Source organism: Marmota flaviventris, chromosome 1 (assembly GCF_047511675.1).
Source record: "Marmota flaviventris isolate mMarFla1 chromosome 1, mMarFla1.hap1, whole genome shotgun sequence".
Classification (NCBI taxonomy): domain Eukaryota; kingdom Metazoa; phylum Chordata; class Mammalia; order Rodentia; family Sciuridae; genus Marmota; species Marmota flaviventris.
In genome coordinates this window covers 118,317,639-118,340,015 of record NC_092498.1, presented here as the reverse complement: position 1 = coordinate 118,340,015, position 22,377 = coordinate 118,317,639, and the positions used below count along the sequence as shown (strand labels likewise).

General features: G+C 46.1%; 1 protein-coding gene and 1 non-coding gene across 2 annotated transcripts; both read right to left on the bottom strand.

Annotated features, from left to right (window-relative positions):
• Positions 1 to 1,860: 1,860 nt before the first annotated feature.
• Positions 1,861 to 20,383, bottom strand: Tcn2 (transcobalamin 2). Its single transcript, XM_027953460.2, has 10 exons — positions 20,294 to 20,383; positions 19,780 to 19,998; positions 16,180 to 16,372; positions 15,212 to 15,381; positions 14,318 to 14,479; positions 12,650 to 12,822; positions 12,336 to 12,522; positions 10,890 to 11,061; positions 7,888 to 8,003; positions 1,861 to 4,398 (listed from the first exon to the last, which is right to left on the bottom strand). Exons 2-10 carry the CDS (start codon positions 19,841 to 19,843, stop codon positions 4,337 to 4,339), a joined length of 1,299 nt encoding a protein of 432 aa, XP_027809261.2. The 5' UTR covers positions 19,844 to 19,998; positions 20,294 to 20,383; the 3' UTR covers positions 1,861 to 4,336.
• On the bottom strand, positions 9,601 to 9,673 carry Trnas-gga (transfer RNA serine (anticodon GGA)). The gene has a single exon. It is a non-coding gene; the product is annotated as a tRNA-Ser (tRNA).
• Positions 20,384 to 22,377: the final 1,994 nt, after the last annotated feature.

Here is a 22,377-nt window from a genome sequence, read left to right as displayed (position 1 = left end):
GAGCCTCTTTCTTGTTCTCAGGCTTCCTTCCTTTGTGGAAGCTCCTGCCCACCTGAACAGGGTTCACCCCTGTCTGCTCTGACCAGCGAGTCCTTGACAGCTACCTGACCAGAGGAACAAAGACAGCAAAGGGGGACGGCTTAACTTGGCCCGCTCCGCCCTCTGGTGGTCAGAATTCCCAATGACTGCAAGTGCCTCTAAAGCCCTTCAGTCATTGGACACCGTGGAAAAACCTCAGCCTCACAGGAGACGGGTATTGTCAGACCTCTCTGTCAGGGGTTCCAGGAATCTACGTAGTCACGTTAGCTTCTGGTGATTCTGATGCCTGCTGGAGCCTACAAATCACTGCTGAATAGCCCAAATTTCAGGGCAAGGGGCACAGGTAAGAGGATTCCAGGCTGAGGACAAAAGATGGGGCCATTTTAGGGTTTCTGCAGGAGAAGTTGTGGGAGGGAAACTGAACCAGACAAGGGGACAACCCCACCCTACTTATTGAGGAGGAGGAATCTGGGCCCCCTATGGGCTTTATTCTTTTGCGGATTTTGTCAATTTTTAAGTAAGTTCCCTTCAATAATAATTAAAAAAAAAAAAAAAAAACAATGTTAAGAATAATTTTTAAAAGCAACAAAAACACCCTGATCTTTTCAGAGATGAGCTGGTAGGAAATGCTAGGTGGTGAAAATCTGTCTACACTGCCTCTAAAGACCATACAAAGTAGCTCTCTCTTGCCCTGCCTCGTGAGAGGTGGCTCTGAGGAAAGTGGATTAATTGAGATCTGGGCAGACGTTGGTGGTGGAGAAGGTGTATACCCCAGGGGTAGGGGAGGCTGAGGGCAGAGCTCAGTGAATATGATCCAGCAGTGACCATCCCAGTTGGGAACCCAGAAGGGGCAAATTGCAGGAAGACAAAACAACCAGCTGCCAGGGAATAGAGCACTTTATCCCATCTGTTCTTTGGTTACCCCTGGAGGCAGAGGATTACTCTCACAGAAGTTTTGGTGAAGGGAAGGAAGCAGGTGCAGGGCCCTCAATAAGTTATTTTCATGTGGGAGAAGGAGGGATCAGGGTGCCCAACTTCATGGAAGCAGCAAGGGACTCATTCACATTCCTTGGGGCCTACCAGAAAACCCAGAGTAGCCTAAAGTTGCCTACATCTCCCCAAGTCCCTCAAATCTGAGACTTGCATGTTAAGGGGCCAAGCAGTGCTATGGGAAGTAAGCAGTGCAAAGTGGGACACTGGGATAACTAGAAGTGAAGAAGAATCCATTTCTAGCCACTGGGCCTCAGAGGCTATGGGACAGTCTTCTCTCTTTTCTCTTTATTGATCATGACCCTGGACAGATCACCTCTCCACTGAGGCCTCAGTTTTCTCACATATGATCTATGATGTGATCATAAGCATGAACATTCTGTGTAAACCCAGGCATTATCCCACAGCTGGGAAATGGGAAACAGGCTTGGTGTTTTAAATGCAGGCTAGACCAAGCCAAGTCCTGGAGGAGAGCTTCTCAGACCCTGGCTTCTCTAGGTCCCTGCTGATTGTGCAAAACTACACCTGGCCAGTGGCTGTGGGACACATGATCAGAAAGTAAGAAGGAACTTAGGGCTTGAATTGGAAAGGTGGCAGAGTTCTGGCTAGAGCTCTACTCAGAGAAAGCTGAAGAAGAAGAGAAGGGCTGGGAAAATATAGGTAAGAGAGCACTGAGCCTCATATTCAAGTTCATTACTGTTCTTGGCAACTCCCGAATCAGTGGGCTGGGTCTGCTTAGCAAATATCCTTTTGGTGAACTGCTGGGGGGCTTGACCCTCCAACATTGATTGTGGGGAGCTTGAGGGCACAGAGAAACCCCTCCGGAGACGGTTTCAGAGAACAGCATCTGCTTTATTGCTTTTATAGCAGGTGTGTGCCAATCTACATATAACAGTCATGATAGGCCAGGGGTGATACATACATATCATCTTATAGAAGTCAAGACACCAAGAGTGCAGAAACTACCACATAGCCTGACCCTGCACCAACAAGGGAATAACTTTTTGTCAAAGGAATAAATAAATTGTGCTTGCCAGTGTTCTACAGCACCTTGTCCCCAAAAAATAGCGTTCTATGTTAGGACTTCCCTGCTGCACAATGAGCAAGGTAAGCATTCCTCCATGCGGTCCAAGGTTAGGCCCTGCACCAGTGAACAGGGTTCAGAATCTTCCTGCTCCTCAGAGCCAGGAAGACAATCCCTCCTGGAGGAAAGAGCAAACCCAGCTCATAGACCCTGAGACCTGCCACAGCCAGTCTTTCCCATATGGAGGGGCTTGTGGCTTTCTCAGGTCATGTCACAGGGGGTAAGAGGCAGCTGAAAAGTGCCCTGTCAGGTATCATTCACTAGGATCATTGGATGAGGATCTCAACTCTTCCACTTACAGATTGTGTGACCTGAGGCAAGTACCAACCTCTTTTAGTCACCACTCCTCTGGGGAAGAGTTGTAAGGGGAAAGTCACAGAGAAGGTCCAGAGTCCTCTCCCTACCACAATTAAGGAATGGCAAGTGAATAAACACTTCTGTGTTTTCAGTGAAGACATTTTACCTTAGAGAAACAGGGCTGGTTTTCACTGGCTTCCTGCTATTTTAATGTTTGTTTCAATATAGAAGAATGTTTTAAATCACTTTCTTCCCTTGCCTGCCCAGATCCTTAATATTGGAAGCCAGTCCTCTAGGAAGAGGCACATGTTTAATCTGTGGCTTCTGGGACTTCAAGTTCGTCAGCTTGAAACTTATGTGCTGTTCATCACCCCTTGAAGGACAGGTTCTCCTCTAAACCTTGGTGGAGATATGGGGTGCCCCTCCATGAACTCTGCATCATAAGAGGGTGATCCTGAACCTCAGTCCCAACACTTCACTTTACTGAGACAGGGTCCCCATATCTTGACTGCCATGGCCTGAGTGGTGTCCTGAGTGTGCGGTGGCTAAAAGCTGGGAGTGAGACAATGAGACTCTAACTTTAGCCTTCAGTTGAATTGAGGCTCTGCCATGTAATTAGAATAATCATTGAAGTCCCTAATATTTAAAAATTTGTTCTTTTTAGTTATACAGACAGTAGAATGTATTTTGACATATATAATCTCATTTTTGTGGTGTCATAATGTGGAGTTACACTAGTCGAATATTCATATACGAGCATAGGAAGTTATGGCTGATTTGTTCTACTGTCTTTCCCATTTTCATTCCCCCTCTCTTCCTCCAACTCTGCCCTGTTCAATCTGGTGAACCTCCTCTTCTCCCTCTGCCCACCTCCCACCCCCAAAATCTCTAATTTTTAATGTACGAGTGGAGGAGCCAGGAGGCTGATCAGGGTTTTTTTTTTTTTTTAAATTTAATTCCAGGGCATGTTATTTGAAATGGGATCTCACTATGTGGCCCAGGCTGGTCTCAAACTCTTGGTCTCAAGCAATCCTTCTACGTCAGTCTCTTGAGTAGCTGGGACCACAAGCCTGCACCACTGTACTCTGCTTAGGTCATGTCTGTCTGTCTTCTAAGCCACATCCCCTGCCTGACACTGTGGGAGGCCACAGCATTTCTGCCTTGTCTGTGACCTTGGGTGAATCACTTTCCCTTTTCAACTACTAGTTTCCTTATCTGTAAAGCAAAGATGAAATTAAAATATTTACAGCCCCAAAGAGTTGCTTAGTAAACAGCCTCTCTGCCAACCTTACTACCCAATATCCATGTAAATGTCCATGTGCCCAACTCCCCCCCCTACCCCAGGGTACCTCCCCTTCTCTGTCCTTGCCCCTGTGTTTGTGGAATACAAGGCATCAAGATGCTGCAACACATACTCAATCAAAACTTTAATCATTTCAAGGTGGGCATTAAACAGCCCTGCTAAGGCCTTGTCAGCTCTGGGACCACCACCCTGACAGCAGAGTGGAGAGTCAGCGTCAGGGCCACAGCCCCTGGGCCCTGGAGGCCTCCTTGTGGGGCCTCCAATCCCAGAGCAGTAGTACTTACAATGCCCATGTCCTGCAGATTTCTTCTCCTTCTGCCAAGGAGTCTGAGTGCAGTATGTCCTTCAGAACATGGGCCCACCTTTATGGAAGGCCTGTGGGCCAGGCAGGACCAGATTTGGACTACTCAACTTCCCAAGGGAGGCACTTGGCTCCCTACTTCAGGGTTGAATCATGGCTTAGGATCCTTATAGGGGTGGTGGCTGTGGTGATCTGGAGGACATCCCTCCAAGTGTTCAAGAGGTAGCAGTAGGGTCAGGCAAATGCCTATTCCAGGGATATCAGGAAGGAAGACAGAAGCCCAGGGAGTGTGTGAAGCTGCCGGGTTGAGGGAGCCCAGGGACTACCAGCTAACCAGCCTCAGCTCAATGGTTTCTCCATCCTGGGGTCTGTAGTCAGCAATGCCTGCAGAAAGAGATGAAGCCAGGAAGGTTAACAAGACAAGGTATCCTCTGACCTGGATCCCCCTCCTGCTCCACTTTGAAGATCCACTCATAGTTTGCTGGTGGGAAGTTGAAAGCCTTTCAGAGCCAATAGCGAGTCTGAACCTGTTAAATGAGGCATTTTTGTATTAGGGGCACCTCCAAAGGGCATGGGTACAGGACTGCATGCTGGATAACAGACACAAGGTGAGAAGAATCAGAGACCCTGACAACACTGTCTTCATAATACCCCAGGGGTTGCCAGGAAGAAGGACTTGCTCAGTGTGGTCTGGAGGGAGAAACAGGAATAGCAATGAAATCTCCAGGGTCTGCCTTTGCTCTCTAGATAATCCAAGCTCTAGTAGGATACATGGGTTCAAAACCCAGCTCTGTCACTCATTAACATCGTGACCTTGGGCAACTTATTTAACCTCTGTTAACAATTGTGTTCTCATTAGAGAAATGGGGTGAATAATAACAATCAGGTTGAGGGTGAAGCTCAGTGGTAGAGCACTTGCCAGCATGCATTAGGCTCTGGGTTCATACCCAGCACCAGGGGGAAAAAAAAATCAGAAATGATGTCAACAACCCATGGGGGAGTTGAATGGGTCCTCAGAGAACCCAGGTGTCAGGGAGGTGCCACTACACTGGGCTTAGGACATTTCCTTTCAGTGGAGATGCTATGATCTGAATGTTTGTTTGGCCCCATAATTCATATGTTGAAACTTAACCCCCAAGGTGATGCATTAGGAGGTGGGTCCAGGAATGAAAACAGGTCCCAATTCAGCCTTTGACATGTAAGGAGAAGTTTGCTGAGGGATTCAAAGATAATTCTCTCACTAATAAAAAGGGAGTGGCCTCAAAAAGAAATAGAAGGGTCTTTCTACTTTGTTTTGTTTTTCTTTTAGCAGTGCCAGGGATCAAACCCAGAGCCTCAGGATTGCTATACAAGCACTCTGCCATTGAGCTATATCCTCAGCCCTACAAGGGTCTTTCTGGAGGAGGAAGCCACAAAGAGAACAGAGCCAAAGAAGTCACAGGGAAACAGGGCTGAAGCCCTGGTTACGACATTCCTGAAATCCTTGCTACCTCTGTATTTCTGATCACACAGGCCAATGGATGTCATAGAGGAAAGTTGTTTGCATTGCATTTCCTGTTACTTGCAGCCCAAAGTACTATAATGGATAACATAGTCTGTGTGGCTGTTATAAATAAAGAGTAAAATTTATATATACCAACATAGAAAGATGTCCATAGTATATTAAGAATTAAAAAAAAAAAAAAAAGGTTGTGTTGGGTGTTATGGTGCATGCCTGTAATCCCAATGGCTTGAGAGGAGGATCATGAGTTCAAAGCCAGCCTCAGCAATTTACCTACGCCCTAAGCAACTTAGCAAGACCCTGCCTTAAAATAAGATAAAAAAAATAATTTAAAAAGTGGGGGATAATGGGTGTTGCTCAGTATTTAGCACCCTGGATTCAATCCCTGGTATAAAAAAAAAAAAAAAAAAAAAAGTTAAAAAAAAGGTTGCAGCCAGCTGGGTGTGGTGGTGCACGCCTGTAATCCCAGCAGCTCTGGAGGCTGAGATAGGAGGATTGCAGGTTCAAAGCCAGCTTCAGCAACAGTGAGTCGCTAACCAACTCAGTGAGACCCTATCTCTAAATAAAATACAAAATAGGGCTGGGGATGTGGCTCGGCGGTCAAGTGCCCCTGAGTTCAATCTCCAGCACCAATAAAACACAACATAACCAATAAACAACAACAAAATAATGGTTGCAAAACAGTACAGAGTTGCACTTGTCATTATGGTAGCCATTAGGCAAATGTGGCAACAAGCACTTTAAATCTTCGTACGAAAAAAAAAGAAAAGCATGTAAAATATGTCACTAGTAATTTTACATTGAAGCCAGGTGTGGTGGCACATGCCTGTCATTCCAGTGGCTTGGGAGGCTGAGGTAGGAGGATCCCAAGTTCAAAGTCAGCCTCAGTAACTAGTGAAGGCACTAAGCAACTTAGTAAGACCATGTTTCAAAATAAAAAATAAAAAGGGCTGGGGATATGGTTCAGTGGTTAAGCACCCCTGGGTTAAATCACTGTTATTGGCACCAAATTCGACATTTTAGGTCAGGAGCCATTTTATCTAAAAGTTCCAAAGTTTGGATTCTGAGGTGATGCTGCTTAACTTCCCATAAGAACATGTGCCTACTAAAAAAAATATCAACCCCACCACAGCTTAAACTTCTAAACAGCTTATAATCAATCCCACCACAGTTTAAACTCCTAAGCAGCTAATGAGATTTCTCCCATAAGAACATGTGCCTGCTAAAAGGATCAACCCCACCCCAGCTTAAACTCCTAAGCAGCTTATGAGATTCCTCTTGTGGGCCATAAAACTGCTCTGTGAGTGCCGACAGGCTGCTGCTCTCCTCAGAGGACAGCCACGTTACTAACAATAAATCTCTTGCGCGGGATTTTGGTGTGTGGTGTGGTCTTTGGACTTTGCGTGGACTCTGTGAGTGTCCTTTCAACTGGTACCAAACTAATTTTACATTGATTACCTCTTAGAATGATATTTTTGATATATTGGGTTAAATAAGAAATGCTATTAATATTAGGGTTTTTTTTTTTTTTTTTTTTTGGTACTTGGGAATGAACCCAGGGGTGCTTAACCCCTGAACCACATCTCCAGCCCCTTTTTTTATATTTTATTTAGAAACAGGGTCTCACTGAGTTGTTTGGGCTTTGCTAAATTGCTGGCTTTGAACTTGCAATCCTCCTGCTTCAGCCTCCTAAGCTGCTGGGATTATAGGTGTGTGCCACCACACCTGGCCTTAATATTAGTTTGGACAACTAGAGAATTTTAAATTACGCATGTAACTGGTGTTTTATTTCTATTAGATCCCATTGTTAGAAAGTATAGCTTTCCCCTGCCCACCTCCTGGTTTTTGCTTGTACTGGGGATTGAGCTCAGGGCCTTATACTTGCTAGGCAAACACTATTGCTGAGCTATATCCCCAGTTCTTCTTATTTTTTCATTTTTAGACAGGGTCTGGCTAAATTGCCAACCTGCCTCACCCTCTGGAGTATCTGGGATTACAGGCATGTGCTGACACACTTGGTTGTGGCTCCAATTTTTTTTTAAACAAACTTACATATTTCTAGAAGTATCTAGGAAAAAATACACCAAATATTAAAAGGAGGCATTTCTAGACAGTGAATTACAGGTGATTTAAATTTTCCTTTTTTTTTTTCTTTTTTAAAACCTACTTGGTCTCCAAGAATTTCTATGATAACTTGCATAAAAATTCTAAGAAATCAGTTAAACAAATTAGGTCCAATCTTGAACATTGGTGATTTTACAAGGTATAGCCCAAGAAGTTTCAAGGGAAAGCTGGGATGAGTTGATGAAGCCTTATTGCTGGTTGGGGTGAGGTAGGGGACACATATAGGGGTTACAGGCAATCACACTCACCTTGCTGTAGGGGGGTGTCAGGGGCTCGGAGGAGCTGCCAAAACTCTCGGTCCCCAACTGCTTTCCCCATTACCGTTGTCAGGTAGGGGCCTGACAAGGAGGCCTGTGTTCCATACCTAGAAAAGGGAAAGATGAAGAAAGAGGAGACTGTTGTCTCAAGGGGAAAAGTGGAGCTCATCCACACTGGCAAAGAAGTTTTGTCCTTGCCTTTAGGGCCAGCACTAGCCAAAGCCTTCCTGGACTACCTTGCCACGGTTCATAGGTCTTACCTCTAACCCCTCCTCTCCAGACCCAATAATACTGCCTGGAGGTTTCACCCTTTCGGCATTCACCAAGACCAAGGCCTCCATGAAGGGACACTGATTAAGTTATTAACTCAGTTGTCATTCCCCGCTCTGGGGGCTGATGTTGTGTGCGTCCAGGGAGGTGGAGACGCAGAAGCAGATGGCATCACACTGAATAGGCCAAGATGCAATGAGAGAATGTGAGGCCAGGGTGCAGAGACACTGGGACACGAGGAGAGGGACACGGGGGAGCAGAGGCAGAGACAACTGGCAGTGGCACTGGGTCTCTCGTTCTGCAAGTTTCCATGGCTCAGTAGCAATCCCCTCTTCTTGGAGCTGGGTTGCTTAGTCTGCTCTCTGGTTTCACATAATCCACACTTGTGGATGCTGGAGTAGTTAGAGTTAATTAGGCCCTGGAAACTAAGAAATACCTTATTCACATCTTTTCCACTTTCTTTGAGCTCCTTGCCTTCCACTTTTCATTTCCCTGACCTAACTGGATACCATCGCCAGAGGTTCCTCTTAATATTTCATGGGGCACATCCTTCTTTACTCCAAAAGTGAGGATGGTTTCCATCTTAGACATGGGAGGATTATTAAAAAAATTTTTTTTGGTGGTACTGGGTATTAAACCCAGGACCTTACACTTGCTAGCAAGCACTCTAACACTAAACTACATCTCCAGTCCCTTTTTAAATTAATTTATTTATTTTGAGACAGAGTCTCTCTAATTTGCTGGAACTTGCAATTCTCCTGCCTCAGCCTCCTGAGTTGCTGAGATTACATGTGTGTACCACCACACCCTGCAGATTATTTCATTTTTAAGAAACAGAAGCTCAGAGTAAGAGGCAAAAGAAAAACAACCATCCCTCCATATCTTCAGGGATTGGTTCTAGGATCCCCCATAGATACTAAAATCCAAGAGTGTTCAAGTCCCTTATATAAAATGGTCTTTCTGCCTAGCCCCTGAACTCAGCCCATTCACACTAACAAAAGAATAGTTTCTCAGATTTGTGTTCATGATGGCTTTTCAGAGGTCCTTGAAGCTCTGAATTTTAAAAATGTGAAATTCTTTTTGTTTTTCATTGTCTCAACAATATTCAAACACGAAAGCAGCAGGCTCTGAATAATCTCCACATCTGCTAAATTAAGACTTGGCAAGGTCACTCAACATGTGTGTGGCCTGTGACTGTGTTGGTACCCAGAAGCATTTCTCTGTGTGCTGCAGGAGATTGACCAGGAAGTGGGTTTAATAATGAAGGAAATGTTGGGACTAGAAAAAAAAGCCTAGGAAGCTACAGCAGCCTATACAGACTCAGCTTCAGTGGTGGCTCAAATATAAGGGAGTATTGAGATCACTGGGCCTGCCAGTGTAGACCTGTATTTCCACAGATAATCCTTATTTGAATGTTATTATTATTATTATTTTTTGTGGTGTTGGGAATTGAACCCAGGGCCTCATGCTTTCCAAGCAAGCACTCTACCACTGAGCCACATCCCCAGCCCCATTATATTGGTTTTTACACTTTTGTTTCTATTTAATTTACAATGTTGTTTAGGATTCATACCTGTCTAAAGGAAGAAAGAAAGGACTTGATAGTCACATCCAAGTCTCTTATAGAAGTAACAACCATGGATGTGGGAGATTTTTATCCTTTAAGGGGGTCTTTGCATATCTCTGATCTGAGAGTCCCTGGCCCAGATGACCCCAAGGTGACAGCTCTTGGTCCTCCCTGGCTTCAAAAGTTGTTCTCTGGAAAGTTCAGTTGGAAACAAGAATTGGGGACCTCTTCAAAGAGGCACATTTTTCTAAGGGAGAATTCAGCGGAAGGGTTGACCTGATGGGACCCTAACTTCTCAAAAGAGAGAGTCATTCTCATAAGATGAAATGCATTTATCTTATTTAGAACCAGACAGGGCCTGACAGGGAGTAGATCACCAAACCTGCTTATTCTTAGACTTGTCACATCTCAAGGTAAGAAGCAAGTTGAAGGACATTGTCCCATCTCCTCAGGGTAGCATTGTCCAACCTCCTCAGGGTAATTAATAACAGGATTGCACCAAGATTATTTAATACTACAAAGTCTTATTTCTTGAAAGCTAACCTATATTAAGCACTTCCTATATGTTGGACCCTACACCTATAAAAGCAAATGACACTATCTCTTTATGTGTGTGCACTACTGGGGATTGAAGTCGGGGTACTCTACCCTGGGGCTACATCCCCAGCCCTTTTCTTATTTATTTTGAGACAGGGTCTCACTAAGTTGCCCAGGCTTAGCAACTTGAACTTGAGATCCTTAAGCCTCAGCCTCTGGAGTAGTTGGGATTATAAATATATCCCACTGTTCCCAGCTGAGTGGCACAAACTCTATGAGCCACTCACATTGCTCTCCTCAAAATGGTCCTGTGAGGAGAGAACATCTGACATCCTCCCTGAATTATGGTCAATAGCTGTCTTGGGTCCCTAGCTGGAGAAAGGGGAGCTGGGATCCCAGTGCTGAGGGCTCTGATTCCAGAACTTGCTCTCTTAATGACAATGCTCTCCTATGGCCCCTTGTTTCCATGACAACATGAGCCAGAAAGGAATGCAGAAGGTGGACGCAGAAGTTGGGCCAGTACTACTCCCAAGGAATCCTTTCCTCTGTCCCCTGTCCATTCCATGACCCTGGAAGAGGGGATGAATGGAGTGAGAATTAGAAAATGGGGGTGTCTCACGTGAATCCTCCTAGCTCGTGGGCCTTCTCCAGGACATCTTTCAAGGAAGACCCAGCAAGAACAGAGATGGCCTGTTGATATGGTGGCAAGACACTGGAGACCTTTAGTGTGACACTGATCATCTCTGAGACATGGGCAGGTGAAGGATTCTCAAGAGTTGAAGCCAACATAACTGTGCCAGGAAGGAAAAAAGGGGAAGCTGGTGTGAGGATAGAGAGCCTGGGTATGAGTCCTATCTTCCTGCAAGAACACTTTGGACCATCTGGACTGCATTCTTCTGCATGTTCTTAGATTAATGCCACGACTATCTGCTAAACTGAAACCTGTCTGCCATCCCAGCTCCCTTGTCCCTCAGCCTCCACATCCCTGCACCATCAAGATCAGGCCCCTCACTAGTTTCTCTGCTTCAAGAATTGTACCCCACAGGGCTCTTTCTTTTCTTTTTGGTAGCAAGGGTTGAATCCAGGGGTGTTTAACCACAGAGCCACATCCCTGGCCCCCTTTTTATATTTTATTTAGAGGCAGGGTCTTTAAGTTGCTTAGAGCCTTGCTAAGTTGCTGAGGCTGATTTAGAACTTGCAATCCTCCTGCCTCAGCCTTGAAAGCTATTAGGATTACAGGCATGCACCACAGTACCTGGCCCCAGTTCTTTTTATTTTTTATTTTGAGACAGGGTCTTGCTAAGTTGCTTAAGGCCTTGATAAATTATAAATGCTGGCCTCCAACTTGTAATTCTCCTGCCTCAGCCTCTGAGTCGCTGGGATGAGAGTCATGCACCACCATCCCAGGCTCCCAGAGGACTCTTTCTAGAACAACATACATTTGTATACATTTTTAAAATGTTATCTGCTACCTCCCCCTTCCCTCTCCATGCCTAGGGATTGAATTTGAACTCACGTGTACTAGGCAAATCCTCTACAACCAAGCTACACCCAAAGTCCTTAACCTGCTTTTCATTCAATCTGCCTGCCACTCTTGCTCATTTCCGTTCTTTTACAAGACCTTTCCCCAAGTTCCCCCAAATTATTTTCTTTTATGTGCTTTTATTCTTGCTGTCTCCTTTCTGTTCTGCCCTCCCTTTTCCTTTCTCCCTTCTCCACTGACAAATCTCATCACTTCTTCAAGTCTCTTTCCCAGATGATGCCCTGATTCAATGCTGTCAATTAATGCTCATCATGTTTCAGAGTTATCTGAAATATACCTCTCCTCATTTATTCTTTCAAACATTTCTGCACTGGAGTCCACTCAGTATTTGGCATCTTTGACCCCACACTGTGAGCATCTAGAGACTGTAATCGCATTTTAACTTCTGTGTCCCAGGCATACCAACAAACCTGTATTGCCTCAGCAAATTGGGACCAAGAAACTGCCCTTAACTGGGACACACAGATGTAAATAATCTCAGCAGATTGTAAAAAGTTGTGTTTCCACAAAAGGTTTGACTACCTCTAGGTGCCTGGCAGTCTGGGAAAATGAGATCCATATAGGTCTTGTGGTTCAGGACGGGCAGCAGCTGGGAAATCATGAGAGCATTCTGGAAGGCCCCATCCTTCAGGATGGCCAACAGGGCTGTCCTTGCTTTGAGGCATGCTATGCCCAGCCCCATCCTGGGCATAGGGGAGGTCATCAGCAACTGTGATGGGATGGGGAAGAGAGGAAAGGGGTGGGTCAGCCAGCAGTGATTAGCCAGGTCTTCCAATCTCCAACCAGCCTGACCTTTTAGGGACCCCCAGGCCATGGCTCCAGTGCCTCTTTCCCACCTGCAGAGCCAGCGGGGTGCTGTAGACATTCCCAAAGTAGCCCTCAGGGGTCTGGGCCTTCAGGATCTTCTCCTTCGATGTTTGGATGGCCAAGGTGATCCGTTGTCTCAGATCAGGGTTGAAGTTGAAGCGTTCCAGACAGGTGAGGGCCAAGCCTGCCATGGCCACTGTGTCTGAAGAGATAGGAATTATGATGAGCTGGACAGTCATGTGGGACCATGCAGTGCCTTGAGGTTCAGGCCCTGTGGCAGTGGGCAGCCCCAGCAGGAGTTGAAGTAATCAGACAACATGATCAGAGCAGCTAGGGTCACCAACCCAGATCATTTGCTCAGGAGTCTCCCCATCTGGGCACTGAATATCTTATGTCTCGGGAAACCTCTCAATCCTGGGAAAACTGGTTTGGATGGTCACTCTACTCTTTCAGGGCTAAAGGTCAAGGGAAGAGACCACAGGAGGCAGGCCCAAAAAGAATGGATCCTAGGGGCTAGAGTTCTGGCTCAGTGGTAGAGCACTTGCCTGGCATGTATGAGGCCCTGGGTTCGATCCTCAGCACCACATATAAGTAAATAAGTAAAATAAAAGATCCAACTAAAACATATTTAAAAAAAGAAAAGAAAAAGAAAGACTGGATCCTATACTACTCACTCCCAAACTTGGCTGCATTTTGGAATCCTCTGGGGAGCTATTTTTTTTTTTTTAATCTTTTTTTTTTTTTTGTAGATGGACACAATACCTTTGTTTTATTTATTTATTTTCATGTGGTGCTAAGGATCAAACACCAGTGTCTCTCATGTGCAAAGCAAGTGCTCTACCACTGAGTCACAACCCCCACCTCTGGGGAGTTTTAAGCCAACTGCTGCCTTAGGTCCATACCTAGGTAATTAAATTTAATTGATATGAAGAGTTGCATAGGTCCTGAGGTTTTTTTTAAGCCTGTTTACCTGCTGCAGCTGATTTTAATGTGCCCTCTGATTTTCTGTAAGTCTCTAGGGCAGAACAAGCTCCCTACTTCTTGTCTCTAGGTATTTACCCGCCGCCCAATACACACAGACCTTCACCATCCAACCCCAACTCTGTGTGAGACACATATTCACTCATGGAATGCCAGGCCTAGAAAGAGACCTTGATTCACAATGATAAGAAATAGAAATGAAAGCTCAAGTTCACATAGTGAGGAAGCCGTTCTGGAACCTAGGGCTCAAGCTTCACAGGTCCTCTGATACCGAGATGATAGCTATGCACCCAGATTTTTCTCTATGCCAGGCATATGCTAAATCTTTGCTTGTAAGGAATCCTATATTCCTAGGAGGTCATTTTACTTTGTTTTTAATATGGTACTGGGGATCAAAACTCGTGATACTTGTGAATGCTAAGCATACTCTTTTCTACTAAGCTATACCCCAAGCTCCTGGAGGGTTATTTTATAGGAAAGGCCACCTGCCTTCCCTAGAAGGTCCTACAGTGAGTGTGCCATGAAGCTGGGGTTTGGATCCCAGTCTAGCTTCAAGGTAAAGCCACTGCCCCACACACAAGTCTCCCTCCATTTCACTCCTAAGGGATGTGATAAGGAGGGCTCTCACAGGTAAATGTGGGGCCAGGACATGGAGGTCTTCAGCTGGGGATGGGGGCCAGGGAGAGCCTAGGGTCAACAGGGTTTGGCCCACTCACCCACAGACAAGTGACCCTGGTGGAGGTGGTGGTCGTGTTCCACAGCGTACAGGAGCTTGCCCACCACACTGTCATGGACCCGCTTCTGGTGGACACACAGAGCCAGGATGCTGAGGCCATACTGGTAGTAGCTGGTGTGGGGGTGGCCCTTGTGATTGTGCCCTAGGAGGGAGAAAAACAAGGGGTTAGGGAGTCATACCAGGCCTGAGGGCTTGCCTCTCTACCCTCTCCCAACAAGCAGCCCATCAGCACATGGGGCACCATTGCCTGTACTTTCCAACATACTCCTTTGAATTCATGGGATCCTTCATTCCTTTATTGCCTCAATCCCTACTTCATGAGGTCCTACTATGTGTTAAGCATTGTGCTTGAAGGTAGGAGTAAAGAGACAACAGCCTGGCACTGTGCAGAGGGGTCTCTGATCATAGCACAACTTGTACTCATGAGAGCCTGATTATAACTGAAACTATAGGCCTGAGGTCTATGGAGCCTTATAACAGAAGTCTTTCAATAGCTGGGAAGTTGAGACAGAATTCCTCAAGGAAGTAATGCCAAAGGTAGGGGGGTGGAGGTGGGGTTAAAGGTAGAGATGGAATGATCTAGAAAGGGAGGGAGGGCATATGTATGCAGACTTTGGCCTGTGAGTTGGAAGAAGGTGGGCAGTCAGTCAGTCTTTATGGCTGAGCATCAAGACTTGCCAATAACGTGCATGTTGGAATTCAGGAAAGGCTGAATAAAGCCTAGCTACTGGGAAAGGCTCAAGTCTCCAGGTGAACAATAAGAGAGGCAGAGTGGGAAATAGGCTGTGTAGAAAACCCCAAATTCTGATTCTCACCAAAAATATCATGAGCTCTCCCAACTGTTTCCCACCCACAGAAGATGGTGTCCTCTCACCAATGGCTCTCTTCTCATCTTCCAGGAACCACTTGAGCTGGGAGACCAGTCTATCTCCTTTGCGGCTCCCGACAAATTCGCAGTTAGCTCTGAGAGCGAGCAGGTAGAGGGCCAGCTGGCCCATGGAAGGCTTGGTTTGGCAACCATTGTTGTAATTTCTGGAGGTAGACCTAGGACAAAGCCAGTTAATAACATGGTTGTGAGAAACTGCCACCTTGCTAAGCCTTTGGGGGAACCCCCGCCACTCACCAACATCACAAAGTAGAAAAATCCTAACAGTTGGAAACATCGCTAGAAGTGCCAAAAATTGGTATAGTTAACTAAAGATATTTTAAAAGGTGAATGATTGGGTGAATGATTAAATTAATCATTCACCTTTTAAAATATCTTTAGTTAACTACAAGAATAAATTCTGAGGGCTCCTGCATCCAAATCACCTGTGCTTGCCCCACACTTTGGCCATGTTTCACCCATATGTTCTCCCTTTCCTCTCCCCACCCTGTATCCATTTCTCCAGGATCCCAAGTGGGAAGGTGTTTAATGAATGCTCCTGATTCTTCACTGTTATTCAAACCCCAGAACAGGCCTTTCCTTAATGCTCCTTGGAAAGGAAGAACAGAAAGATGCTGCTTCATGGCTCAGAACAAAGCCATGGATTAGTGATGTCTGCTTCATGCACAGAAGACGAGCACAGATTCAGATGTTGCTTCTGGGCTCCCTATGGCAGCATGGTCATGGATTAGTGAGATCTGCCTCAGGTATAAGAGGGTGCAGTAGCAGCACAAGGGGCTCATGTTAGCATCTCTGATCTAGTCCAACCATTATACAGAAGGAGAAAGACCTAGAAAAGACAAAACTTGCCTAAAGTCTGCCAACAATGCAGTAAAAGGCCCAAACTAGAACCCAGGTCTCCTGACTTTTGGGATGTGAAGCAAGACACAGAGAAAGAAGAGAGAGTGCAGCAGTACCCCAGGAGGCACTGCTGATAATCAAGCTTGAGGCTGTGAAGGTAGAGGTCCTCCTTGGTCCCAGCCTGCATGCTGGAAAGGCGCAGGCCCACATAGAGGCTGGGGTTCAGGTGTTCCAAGGAGAGCTGGTCCATCCAAGGCAAGAGGTGTTGGCCCAGCTTCTCTACCAGCTGGTTGTCCATCTCTGGTATTACTTAGGAAAGAAAATGGTATAAGTGAGGTCACAGAGCCATACCACTAGCAAGCAACTGCCATTCCCAGGGAATAAATATCCTCAGTTCCATCTTCACCAAATACACATCCAACTTGAATGGGGAAATATTACCAAACGGAGGCAATAGGTAAAGAGGGAAAGCAGATGTTCCCAGAGAGCAATTGGAGTGGGTGAGGGAGAGGCGGTAGGCTGAGGGCAAAGAATGCTATTACCAGGCAACCGCCTGCCCATCAGGAGCAACAGCAAGACTAGATATCAAGCTTTTGGGGTGTGCCTAGGCATCATACCCTATCTTGCTTGGCTCTCACACCAGATCTGCTTTGTACAAGAGAAGAAACAGAAGTTCAAAATCATGTATCTTATATGAGGTTGCAGAACCAAGGATGGGTGTGACTATAAATCCCCTGCTCTTTGGTACCCTGCTAAATACATGTTCTACCCAGATTGACAAAAATGTCAACCTCATGCAGCATGTGTTACGCATCCAATTTTCAAATGCCATGAACTGCCAGCTGGTTCACTGGGGCTGCCTGATGAACTTCTTCCCTGCACATCTCAAAGTAAGTCTTTTCTTGCCACCTGTGTTTGAGTGAAAATGGCCTGAGAGTTTGAGGCAAGTGACTAGCAAACTGTCATATTTTGTAGCTATTTATCTGAGAGCCAGAGAATTTATTTGAAGCTACATAACTAAGATACAAAAATACCCTGGAAGCTAAAGCCTCAGGGAAATTTTCCAGCTCTAGTTGATGGCTGCCTTCCTCCCTTAGGGAAGGGACCCAAGCTCAGAACAGAGTAGCTTGCCTTAGAGGCTTTTTGGACTTTCCTTTCCATTTATGCCTCCCAGATGCTGCTGGTTCCAGCTGCCCAATAGTGGCCTCCAGTGTGCCACATCCTAGGATGATGGGCAGGCCACTTCTCCTAGGGAACTAAGGAAAAGAACGGCCACAGAGTGCTCTACCTGCCTCCTGGCCTTCAACACAGCTCTCTCTCTGAGTTCAGGTCCCATGAATTTATGCCTGGTTTTCCAAAAGTCACAGATTCCTGCTGCCATAAAATGACCATTCACTAGCTTGAAACTTGAGTAATTCATTGCTGTGTGGAGCCAGGCCAGAGCACACAGCTGGTTTCTCACCAAAATGTTCAGTAAGAGAGAGGGTTCTCAGCCAGCAAGGGGGGCACATCTGTAATCCCAGTGGCTCAGGAGGCTGAGGCAGGAGGATCTCAAATTCAAAGCAGGCCTCAGCAACTTAGTGAAGCCCTAAGCAACTTAGCAAGACTCTGTCTCAAAATAAAAATAAATAAAAAGGTCTGGGGATGTGGTTAAGTACCCCTGGGTTAAACCCCTGATATACACACACAGACACACACACACACACACACACACACACACGGTGGGTGGGGGGAAGTTTTCTGTCTGGGTGCTTGTCTTTACTTCTGTAGCCTTCTATCTCTGTCTCTCTGTCTCTGTCTCTTTCTGAGGCTCTCTAATTCTGTCTGTCTCAATCTCTCTGATAATCTATTTCTCCACACTTTTCTTCTCCTATTTCCTAAAACAGGTGAGGGAGCCCTCTGGCTCCATCCTGGTATTTGACCTCCAGCATGATGAGTCATCGGAGGATAGAAATGATAAGATGAGGAGCAGGTTGTAAAGAGAGGCTGACAACCAGTTTAACTTCCTTAGAAGGAAGGAACTGGGCAGATTCATCCAGGCTAATAAAAGTGGGCTTGGGCAAGCACTCTACCCTCCAGGGCTTTTGCTCACAGGGGCACCCTGCACATACTATTCTGGTAGCTAAGCACTGATTGGGGCTGGCACTTAGAAACACAGGAGCTCACTTTGCTTTGGCATTAGTACAGCAAACCTGTCAATTTCAAAAGCATATAGAGCTTTAAGCTAATAAAACAGGTGCTGTGGGATTCTCATACCACTTCAAGGAGGAAGGCAGGAGAGCATTTTCTGGGTGCAGGAATGAGGCTGGGAATGACTTACTTGGCAGCAACAGGCTGTATCCCAAAGTTCAAGGTTCTCTAGACTCCAAGAGAAGGGAGCTCTTGTAGAGTCAGGCTCATGGGCTATTTGTGTGGCTAAGTACAAGGCTGGCCAGATGGGCAGGAGGGAAAGTTCTGGCTAGCCCAACCCAGGTCTCCCTGGGGTCTGCCTGGACAGGAACCAAGGACTCAGGGATGAGAGCTCTGATTGTCCTTGCGGAACACAGGTCAGAGGCTTCTAGTGCCCAGCAAAGACCCTGGCCTGAAGTTCTAAGATCTTAATCTGGCAAAGTTCCACTGGAGCACCTTGAGCAGATCACTTGGTCTTTCTGGATTCTTCACCTGATACTGGACATGTCTGTACCTGCCTATCATGGTTTCCTCAGAGACCTGGTGTGTAGATTACAAGGAGGAAAAATATGTGAATAGCCAGCATTCTGAAATCTTCCTCCTGCTTCCCACCTGGCTCCAGTGTATGAGTGGCCCTAAGTCTATGCACTGAGACTCACAGACAGGTCCTGAAAGGTCCTCAGAGATCCCTTAAGGTCCTTCAAGATACAGCAGAGCCAGAGCAGGCAGGGCCTCTGAGTGTGCACCTCCCTCTGCCAGGCATGTTTGTCCCCACTTCCTTCCTCATGGGCTCTTTTTCCTCCTTTGGGTTTCAGCTCCCAGTCTTTGGAGATCCTTCCCTAGACTCCTACCCCTGGCTCTCTACCTCCACCCCTGGTTGGCTTCTCCACCTTTTTTTGGTAGGAAGCCATATTGGGGATTGAACCCAGGAGCACTTTACCACTGAGCTACATCCCCAGCCCTTTTTATTTTTTATTTTGAGCCAGGGTCACTAAGTTGCTTAGGGCCTCGCTAAATTGCTGAGGCTAGCCTTGAATTTTTGATCTTCTTGCCTCAGCCTCCTGAGCTGCTGGGATTACAGGCAGGCGCCACCACACCCAGCTTGGTTGGCTTCTTTTTTGGCACTCACCACAGCCCAGTTTGGCATTTGATTGCTTTTATCCATCCCCTTCCCTAGAACATAAGCTCTAGGAGGGCATGGATTGGACCTGTTCTGCTCTTTGTTCTTTCCTCAAAGCCTAACATCAGGCAGGCCTGGCACAGAAAAAACTCAATAAATGAGTGTAGAATGAATAAATTAATAAATACTTGAATTATTGGAGCTCTTGTCTGGTGGGGAGTTAGACATATAATTAATTTCAACACAGTGTGCCAAGGTGGAGGTCCAGCTAAGCCCAAACTGTGTGGGAATCCAGAGGGACAGGTAAGTTCCCCTATCCCACTTCAATCTGTTTCCACCCCAAAAAATATGAGGAGGATGGGCAAGGTAGTCCTCCCTCTCTGAGACCCAAGAGGAAAAAGGCACAAGATAGAAGCTGGCTACTCACCACAGATCTCAGCAAGAGCCCCTAGGGCCCCCAACAGCATGAAGAAGGCCCCAAGGTGTCCCATGGCAGGAGCAGGTAGGTGAGCAGCAGGCGGTAAGTGGGGCAGACTCCTGGGGCTGGCTGACTCTTGGAGGCTTCTCTGAGGACAGCCCAGTCACTGCTCTGAGAGAGGCAGTTTCTTGTCACTGATTAATCTCTCCACGCCCACTGTGCTGCTTGCTAAATCAGCAGAGAGAAAGAAAAAAAGGTCTGTTATTGAGAGGGGAGGGGGAAGGGCCAAAGAACAGAGGAAGGAAGGGCAGAGCAGCTTTCCTAGAATTAGGGGACAAAAGGAAGGAAGGGCCCAGTAGAGACCCTGTGGGACAAAACTTGAAGCCAGTCACGTTCTATCCCTGCTGCTTAAAGAGCCAGGCACCAACACAGTGTCTGAAATCCGTTCAAGTTCATCCTACTGCGCCTGTCTGCTGTCCCACCAGCTGTTCCAGCAGTGAGTTTTCAGGACTGGGGTGCCTACCTGGTGCTCCTCACAGAAGGAACCCCTCAGAGTACCCACCCTGGCTGGGGACAAGGAACACAACAGGGAGCTGTGGTGGTCACATGAGCAAGAGCTCCGGAGTCAGCTGCTCTCTGCCAGCCAGCCTGCCCAAAGGGCGGGCACAGTCCCTGGAAGCAGATCAGACTGACCAGTTTTTTCAACTAACCCAACAGACCTGGGGTTTCCTGGAGAAGACAAAACAAAACAAGTTAAATAATGAAACGGAATCATTTGAGTTACAAAATGGGAAGCAGGGCTGCTTGCCAGGGAAGCAGGGCTGCCTGCCAGGACTAGAAAATAACTTTTAAAAATCTGCAGAGAGAAGGGACAAAGGATTTCTTATGTGCTCAGCCCCACTGGAGACTCAATGCATATAAGTCAACTAGGGATGTGAGGGCGATCTGGCTGCGACATCTGTCACCCCATTGATTGCCAGGGTTGATTCGGCTGATCTGGCTGGCTAGGCGGGTGTCCCCTTCCTCCCTCACCGCTCCATGTGCGTCCCTCCCGAAGCTGCGCGCTCGGTCGAAGAGGACGACCTTCCCCGATAGAGGAGGACCGTTCTTCGGTCAAGGGTATACGAGTAGCTGCGCTCCCCTGCTAGAACCTCCAAACAAGCTCTCAAGGTCCATATAAGTCAACTAGTAGTGGCTGTGTGACATACCCAGGCATACGTAACTTCTCTGAGTTTGAAATAATTCCCCATACATGAGAGGAGAGGGTTGGATAAGATCATTCTAACAGCTCCCTTTTAGCTCAACATGTGAGGATCATATAATCATAAAACACCTCTAATCATCTCCAAATTAGATTTTTATTGCAATTATTTAATGGCAAATTGCCAAGGTTCTTGCAAGATAATCTACTTTGTGCCTTTTTATCACAAGTCAAACTTTCAATATTGATAAATATAGAGATGTGGATCTATTTTAAAAAGTATTGTAAATTGGTGTGTGTGTGTGGGGGGGGGCGCGTGCACATGCTTGTGTGCATGCATGCACAATGGGACAGGGTCTCACTACGTTGCCCAGGCTAGAGTGCATTTAGCTATTCATAAGTGCAATCCCACTGATACTTGGTAAAGACACCCAGTCATAATAGCATGCGATAGCCCCTGACTTAAGATATCCTCCTGCCCCAGTCTCCATATTAGGTAGAATTACAGACACTTATCAGTATACCTCACCTTGTAAATTTCAAAAAAGATAGATTTCCCAGAGGCTGGATTGTAGCTCAGTGGTAGAGCATTTGCCTAGCATGTGTGAGGCACTGGGGTTCGATCCTCAGCACCACATAAAAAGAGATAAAATTTATTTATTTTGTATCGTGTCCACCTACAACTAAAAAAAAAAAAAGTTTAAAGATGGATTGTCCAGCCAGTACAGTGGTACACACCTATAATTCCAGCTATTCAGGAGGCTAATGCAGGAGGATAACAAGTTTAAGGCCAGCATGGGCAACTTAGTGAGAACCTACAGAGTGCTTGCCTAGCATGTGCAAGGCCCTGGGTTCAATCCCCAGTACCTTCAAACAAACAAACAAACAAAAAAAGAAATAGAGCCATGAAATGGGAGTGGAACTGGGCTGTTTTAGGTCACATGTTCAGGAAAATGAAAAAGAAAAATGATTAAACTGTTTGGTTCATTATTTCTATTTGAGGTACTATAGTCAGAAAATAAAAATTAGCTTGGAGCCATGCATGGTGGCTCACACCTATAATCCCAGGTCTTTGGGAGGCTGAAACATGAGTTTTGGTCTAGCCTGGGCAAAAAGCAAGACACTGTCTCAAAAAAAAAAAAAAAGATAGAAGGGGGTGGGAGAGAGAGAGAGAGAGAGAGAGAGAGAGAGAGAGGTAGAGGGGTATAGAGAGGAAAAAATTATATTGGTATGAGAAAGAAAAAGTCAGCCTGCCTGCATTAGGCTGGTATTACAGGCGTGAATAAAGCCTGCTGCAATATTAACAGGAAACATTATTTTTACCAAGATCATGCATGCTTCAGCTATAAAGTGTCCTAATAACCATGTTTTTTTTCTTCTAAATCCACAAAATATCAGAAATTTGC

Bases quoted from the DNA above. Each gene is read 5' to 3' on its own strand.
- Tcn2 (XM_027953460.2), bottom strand. From the start codon at position 19,843: ATGGGACACCTTGGGGCCTTCTTCATGCTGTTGGGGGCCCTAGGGGCT. The intron at 12,523-12,649 runs GTGGGAAAGAGG...ATCCCATCACAG, and splicing joins GCACCCCGCTGGCTCTGCAG to TTGCTGATGACCTCCCCTAT. The intron at 11,062-12,335 runs GTAGTCAAACCT...TTCCTGGCACAG, and splicing joins AGACTGCCAGGCACCTAGAG to TTATGTTGGCTTCAACTCTT.